This window comes from Trachymyrmex cornetzi, unplaced genomic scaffold (assembly GCF_001594075.2).
Source record: "Trachymyrmex cornetzi isolate Tcor2-1 unplaced genomic scaffold, Tcor1.1 scaffold85, whole genome shotgun sequence".
In the NCBI taxonomy this organism is placed as follows: Eukaryota; Metazoa; Arthropoda; class Insecta; order Hymenoptera; family Formicidae; genus Trachymyrmex; species Trachymyrmex cornetzi.
This window is the reverse complement of record NW_017300191.1, coordinates 1,548,503-1,555,777: the sequence shown is the minus strand read 5'-3', so window position 1 is coordinate 1,555,777 and position 7,275 is coordinate 1,548,503. Positions and strand designations below refer to the sequence as shown.

The window sequence follows — 7,275 nt, the reverse complement described above, 5'->3', positions numbered from 1 at the left end:
ACGGGTGCTGATCTACTTCAATCCGGTGAGTCGAGACAAGTCAATTCCAATGAATTTCGCCTTGTAAAATTACCAACTTTCTGGCACAAGCATCCGAAACTCTGGTTTGCTCAATTAGAGAGCGAATTTCTAGTATATAGAATCCGTTCAGATGAAATTAAATTCAGCTCGATTCTTAGACACTTGGATGAAAAGGCGATTTTAACTGTTTCCGACATTGTTGAAAATGCTCCTGAAAGAGATAAATATATCACTTTAAAGACTGCTCTAATTAATCGTTTTACTGATTCCGAAGAAAAACGTCTTAGACAGCTTTTAGCAGGAACTGAACTTAACGACAAGAAGCCTTTAGATTTATTACGCGAGATTAAACAGCTTTCAGGCGGAACCATAGCAGATAATATCTTACATTCTATTTGGCTACAAAGATTACCTCTTAGAATACAAGCTACACTTGCAGTTGTCAAGGATGTTCCATTAATCAAGTTAGCTGAACTGGCAGATAAAATTTTAGAACGTGACAATAATCAGCTGCCATTTAGCCAATCGGTTTCTGAAGTTGCTAAAACTGTAACGCCTAATGTAGCTGAGCTAGAACGAAGAATTTCAGCTCTTGAATTTAAACGCTCGCGTAGCAAGTCTCGGTCTAATTTTCACCGAAAGAAGAATTTTAGATCCAAGTCAAGGGATGTAGCTGATAAATCTAACTCGGCAATTTGTTATTATCATGGGAAATTGGGCGCAAAAGCTATTAAATGCACTATACCTTGTTCTATGTCCAAAACTTTAACCCTCACTGATAAACAGGAAAACTAAGTTTGCCGTTGGATGTCAAGGCGTCAGACAACGGGTCTATTAATAATCGCCTCATTTTCTCTAACAAGTCTTCTGGATTACATTTTTTAGTGGATACAGGAACAGATATTTCGCTTATTCCAAGAAGATTTTGCCCAAAGTCGTCACCAACCTCTGTTAAACTGTTTGCTGCTAATGGATCTGTAATAAATACTTATGGTTATAAGTTGTTAACTTTAAATCTTGGTCTGCGAAGAGCTTTTAGATGGAAATTTTGCATTGCAGACGTGTCACATCCTATTTTAGGTGCAGATTTTCTTCTCAGTCATTTTGGCTTACTTATAGACGTAAGAAATAAACGTCTTATTGACAATATTACGGGTTTATCACGCCGGGGTCACCAATTTGTAGTGCCTTAATTCTTTATGAATGACTTTCACAGCTTTTGGAATAAAGATTTTATTCAAAGAATTTTACATTCCAGTAATTCTAAACCAGCCACAATCAATAATGTCTGTGTTGTTATATCTTTATTATATATATATTTTTGTTGCTAAGAAACAGTTTCGAGAGAAATATTAATTTTGACAAAGAATTTGCCAATAAAATAAGTGAATCAAGAAAGTGAATTTAAATGTGTAAAAACGATAAATATAGTTGACAGTCCGATTTTGCGTTCGCGCCTTTTTGTATTACTACACCATAACAGTTGCTCAATTCACAGATTCATTACCACATCGAAAGGGGCCTACAAATGACGGCGTCCAATCAGAGACGATCACCCCTCATGTCTAGACTATCATTATTATAGGGACTCTATATAGACCTAATATAATATTAACATTCTTGAGGCTTCCACGGGTGCTTTCTGTATAAAGGTTATGCGTTTCGCGGGTTTCCTCCGTGTCCAGATCCATTCTTGAGATGCCAACGTTTCATGAACCTTGCAGTCCACTTCATCAGGGCGAGGGGCAGCCTGATACTGAGCTATTCCTCCAGGCCGTTCCTTTTTATATTACACTGCTTGTTGGGGTGGTGGGGATGGGCGGAGAGGGGGAAGGGGTTGTGGAGAAAGAGGCCCTCAGAAAAACACCCAAAAAACCAGAAATTTGGTTCCGTTAGGGGCTCCGCACAATAAAAGAAACAGGGAACTGAGAACAGAGAATAAGAATTTCAACCTATCAGAAATCATGTATTGTGGAATACATAGTGTATAGTCAAAGAAACAACAGATCGGATTGGCAGGATATTAAACAAACACAATATCCGAACTATCTTCAAACCATCCAAAAAGATAGGACAAATCTTAAGAAATCCTAAAGATCAAAAGACCTCCACTCAGTTCCGCAGGAGTATACAAAATACCTTGTTCCTGTGGGAAAGTATACATCGGAGAAACCAGGAGAATGGTCAACCTACGGATCAAAGAACACCAACGTGATGTCAGACTAAAACATACCAATCGGCATTATCAGAACACAACATCGAAACAGGACATCAAATACTGTTTGACAAAACGACCACAATAGTCAACAGTACATCATACTTTCCAAGAAAGTATAGAGAAGCCATAGAGATACAAAAACACCCTAACAATTTAAATAGAGATAATGGCTACAAAATAAAAAAAATATGAAAGACAATTCTCCCGGTTATTGAAGACCGACCAATTCCATCACCTCTTTCCCCTCCCACAACCCCTTCCCCCCCTCCGCCCATCTCCATCACCCCAACAAGCAGCGTAATATAAAAAGGAACGGCCTGAAGGAACAGCTCAGTATCAGGCTGCTCCTCGCCCTGGTGAAGTGGACTGCAAAGTTCACGAAACGTTGGCATCTCAAGAATGGATCTAGACACGGAGGAAACCCGCGAAACGCATAACCTTTATAATATATAATATTTTAGTTCTTTACCTAATACTTTCTTTAAAAATGGATTTTCGGCCGATCACATTTTGTAACCTCACCACTGCACCACACACACTGCACTGCTCATGTTTTATTTTATTCTTACATTTCTCGCTCAGTCACGAAAAACTGAATTTGATGATTAACCACTATCACAGAAATTTAGGTTTAGAGAATCGAGATTGAAATCCGAGTTCTGGGTATCAATCATGAAACTTTTTTCCTAAGATGAAAAGTGAAAAGTAAAAAATTTCTCCATTAACTTCAATGGTTAAAATTTTCACTTTTGACTTTCCATCCTAGGGATAAAGTTTCATGATTGATACTCTGATATTGGAGATCAGACTTGAGATCTGAAGAACGACTATGACTACGTTTATACGTACCGATAAAACCGTTTTAGTAAAAACCGTTTTTTTACTAAAACGGTTTTATCGGTGCATGTAAACGTAATCTATGAATTCGGGCCTCAAGGTTTTTCTCTGGTGAAACTTTTCTAGAATAGGGGCCCAATTTCGACCACGATTAGTCCATCTTTGATACGTCATATAAAACTATATAAAATTATTAAACAAATAACGTGAGTGTCAGATGAATAAAACACTAATATAAAACTTAAGTAGAAGTGTGTCAGTTGAATATAATAACTTAAAATATAAAAATGTTAAATTAGCTACAAGGTTGAATTTCATTGAAACGTCCATTAATCAATTTAAAATTGTAGATGGTATGACATATTGATCTATTGAAATTCTTGGTGATAATTTCTTTTTAACTCGTTAATTGGTAGATGTATTATGGTTGTTACAATTGATAATATTATTGATCGTTGTGTAACATAAAATTTCCAGACTATGCATTATCAACGGCAGGTCATTATAATAAATAATTACAAGTGAAAAAAGGCCAAAAAATGCAGAGAATGAAGATTTATTTTATCAAGAGATTTAAAATTTTGTAATATACATGAAACAAGATTCTTTGGGCCTGGTCTTTTTATTTATTTTACTAATATATACTCTTTGTCGTTTTACTAATATGTAATACCCTATGCCCAAAAATTACATTTTATTTATAGGAATTGTTTTGTTAATAACTTTTCAATGAATAATGAGCGACGGGAAAAGTTGATGACTTTGACCTCCTTGAGGGTTAAAATCAATGTCAAGGTTATTTAAAAATCATTTGGAGCTGGCTGTGTAAAGTTAAACTTTTATTATAAACACTTCGTGTATAAATTATAAAATAAATAATATATTGCGCATCTTTGCAATTGTAATGATTTATCAAAATCACTGAAAAATAACAATTATATTTGTATAACTTGTATAATATATGTATGTTTAAAAAATTATAGTTTTTATTTTAAAATATGCCAGACAGTAACAAGTTTCCTTGGATTTTGAAGCACTGAGAACCAATGCAATCTTTCCGTCGAACCTCTCACACCTTTTCCAAGAGCCACTTTACCGATAAAAGTATCGGTAGACCTTTTGAACGAACTGACAGAATCTTCACTGTCACTAACGTCGGCGGTATTGGCAGGTAATCCTTCTGGTAAAACCTAAAATTAATGATAGAAAAATATGATTTTGTCATATCACTGTTTTTACAAAAGTTATTTTTATTGTATGATCATTTATTATATAATGATATTAACACTTTGGCGGCCGAACTCACGTATACGTTGAGGTAACGATTATCGGCCGGACTCACATGTGCGTGAGTTCACCAGTTCACTGAGCCAGCGATTATGGGCCGACTTGACGTATACGTGAGTTCATTGAGTCAGCGCTTAAGGCGATGCTAAAGCCGATAATAGTGACATCTTTGATCTATTTTCTTACATTATATATCATTCTGTCTTACTCAAACGCATATATATGTCCTTATCTAACATATGTCAGCACCATCTATCGCAAGATTACGCAACTACTACTACACGGAATTTCGGCTCTGTTGTCATTCCCAGTCTTCGCAAAGCATTCGTATACACGTATTTTCTACACGGTGAAAATAATTTTCTTCTAGACCTTCAATCTTAGTTCTATAAACTCGGTATCGTTCGTTCCAGTAATGTGACCTCCGTTGCACGCTTATTTTTAACATATGGACTCTAAAACTCTTATATCAAGCAAATATATACCTGAGATGATAGCTGTACGAGCCAAAAGTGAATTTTTAACGAATTTAAAATTTTTTTTCGATTTTCTCATGAAATCCAGTGCAACTGAGATCCTGTTTGTGCGTACTTTAATTTATGTAATAATACTTTTGCAATTCGTACATTCAACACGGAGATTTTTCAATGGAAATATGGGTAAAACAGAAGACTTTAGCATCGCCTTAAGCATGGTGGAAATACATAAGGTGAGTCATTGCACATAATGGCAAAAGGGGGGGATATGGAATATTAATCAATCACTTGCCCCATTTTTTATGCGTGAAATTCAAACGCGCACCATTGAAAGTAAAAACATTTTTCATTAAAATAACATAAATATATTATTCAAATTAAAATAAAGTGTAAGTACAATCAAATAACCTTAATACCTTACTCAAACTGAACTCCGAACTGAAATTGTGTTAGGGTTAGGTTAGGTTATCTCTAGTGACACCATGTCGGCCATTTTTGATTTTCAAGAAATGAGGCAAATGTGATTGGCTATCTGCTCCCTTTTACTTTCGGGCTACTGTGCATCCACGTAAGGGAATAACTCACCTTACGTATTTCCACGGGTGGCACCCAGTTGGACACGGCTCAATTGGACACGAGCCATTCACAGCGCTTGAGACTACAAAGCTCCTAAGCACCGGTCGCTGTGATTGGTGGTGTCCAATCGAGACGTGGTCAATCGGGATCACCCCATTTCCACCATGGTCTTAAATACGGTCTTAAGAAGTCACGAACCAGAGGGCTGCATCAGCGTCTTAAGACATTACTTAAGACGGTCTTGAAATAAGAATCGACTATGAATACCGGCCTATGCATTGAAGATTGAGATTGAGATTAAAGATTGAAGATTGAAATTTCATCAATGAGGACAAAGAAATTTTGGCACCTTTTGTTCTGATTGGTCAAACTTTAATCTTTGAATCCTTATTCTCATTCTTCAATGCGTAGTCTAATTCCGGCCTTAAAGTGCTTCTACATGATTCGCAAATCGTAAAATGTAGCTCGCAAACGCAGACGCAGATTTGCGTTTGTTTTTCATTGCATGCAGTTGATTTTCGTCTGTGTGGGTCTTGCGTGCGGTGATCGTCATTCTGCGTTTGCAAACGGGGTGATCCCGATTGATCACGGCTCGATTGGACGCCACCAATCACAGCGACCGGTACTTAGGAGCTTTGTAGTCTCAAGCGCTGTGAGTGGCTCGTGTCCAATTGAGTCGTGTCTAACTGGGTGCCACCATTTGCAAACTACACTTTGCGATTTGCGAATTATGTAGAAGCACCATTATCGACCGAGTTCACGTATATGTACATACGTAAGTTGATTAATGCCTGTGTCACGCTACGTATTGGAGATTGAGGATTGCGAATTACGAATTAGAATTCGACCAATCAAGTAGTTTTAATTTTAATCCGTTTCATTCTAATTGGATGAATTCTAATCCTCAATTCGCAATCCTCAGTCTCCAATGCGTAGTGTGACACGGGCATTAAGCCTGTTATATGCAATAGAATTGCAAGTCATAAGCCATAAAAAATTAACCAATCACAGTCGAATGTGAGAAAAATAATCGACTACGACTGGTTGATATTTTACGGCTTACGGACCTATTATGTAACAGACCTTATTGATTATTAGCTGACATTGATTGTTGCAAAAGATATAAATGATATATATATACAGGGTGTTTCTAAATTAAATGGCAAAACTTCGAGAGCGTATAGAAGAGTAAAAAACTAAGAAAAAAAGTCCTATAGACATATGCTCGTTTTTGCTCTGTTTCAGAGAAAATCGAAAAAAAATGTTTACATTTCTTGCCATATCTAGCACCGACATATTTGATTACATTTCGATCGGCTAATCGATCACGAGCAGGTAGAACGGATCAAATTGAATCGAAAAATCTTATATTTTTGTTAGGTTGCACATTAGTTAACGAGATATTAACGTTTAAAGATAGCTGAATAAGCGCGTCCGGCCAGCCTACTCTGCTGCCGAATATACAACCTACCATCCTCACCGATCGCACGGCGCGCAGGCCGCTAGGAGTGGGAACTGCTACTAAACGTCTTCAAACGACTCGAACGGCACGCCTAGCAAGCCATCCCCACTCCCAGCGGCCCGCGCGCCATGCGATCGGTGGGGACGGTAGGTAAGTTGTATATTCGGCAGCAGTAGGCCGGCCGGATGCGCTTATTCGACTATCTTTAAACGTTAATATCTCGTTAACTATTGCGCAACCTACAAAATGGTATAAGATTTTTCGATTCAATTCGGTCGGTTCTACCTGCTCGTGATCGATTAGCCGATAATTTTCAAAGACCCTGTATATATACATATATACAGGGTGTCCGGAAAGTGTGGAAACGGTCGAATATCTCGAGAAATACACATCGGATC

The 7,275-nt window shown here is 37.3% G+C and overlaps 1 protein-coding gene and 2 long non-coding RNA genes across 3 annotated transcripts in view; 1 reads left to right on the top strand and 2 right to left on the bottom strand.

Annotated features, from left to right (window-relative positions):
• LOC108769090 (uncharacterized) overlaps positions 1-1,074 on the bottom strand; it is a 1,997-nt gene extending 923 nt beyond the window's left edge. The window contains exon 1 of the long non-coding RNA XR_001940528.1: positions 767-1,074. This is a non-coding gene — a long non-coding RNA (uncharacterized LOC108769090). The remainder of the gene's footprint in view (positions 1-766) is intronic.
• Positions 1,075-3,437: 2,363 nt separating this feature from the next.
• Positions 3,438-7,275, top strand: part of LOC108769091 (uncharacterized) — a 19,440-nt gene continuing 15,602 nt past the window's right edge. The window contains exon 1 of the long non-coding RNA XR_001940529.1: positions 3,438-3,502. This is a non-coding gene — a long non-coding RNA (uncharacterized LOC108769091). The remainder of the gene's footprint in view (positions 3,503-7,275) is intronic.
• The window catches only part of LOC108769089 (synaptotagmin-2), a 19,262-nt gene continuing 15,953 nt past the window's right edge, over positions 3,967-7,275 (bottom strand). Inside the window, exon 3 of the mRNA XM_018519888.1 lies at positions 3,967-4,266. Coding sequence (XP_018375390.1) covers positions 4,063-4,266 — 204 coding nt within the window. The 3' untranslated portion in view covers positions 3,967-4,062. The remainder of the gene's footprint in view (positions 4,267-7,275) is intronic.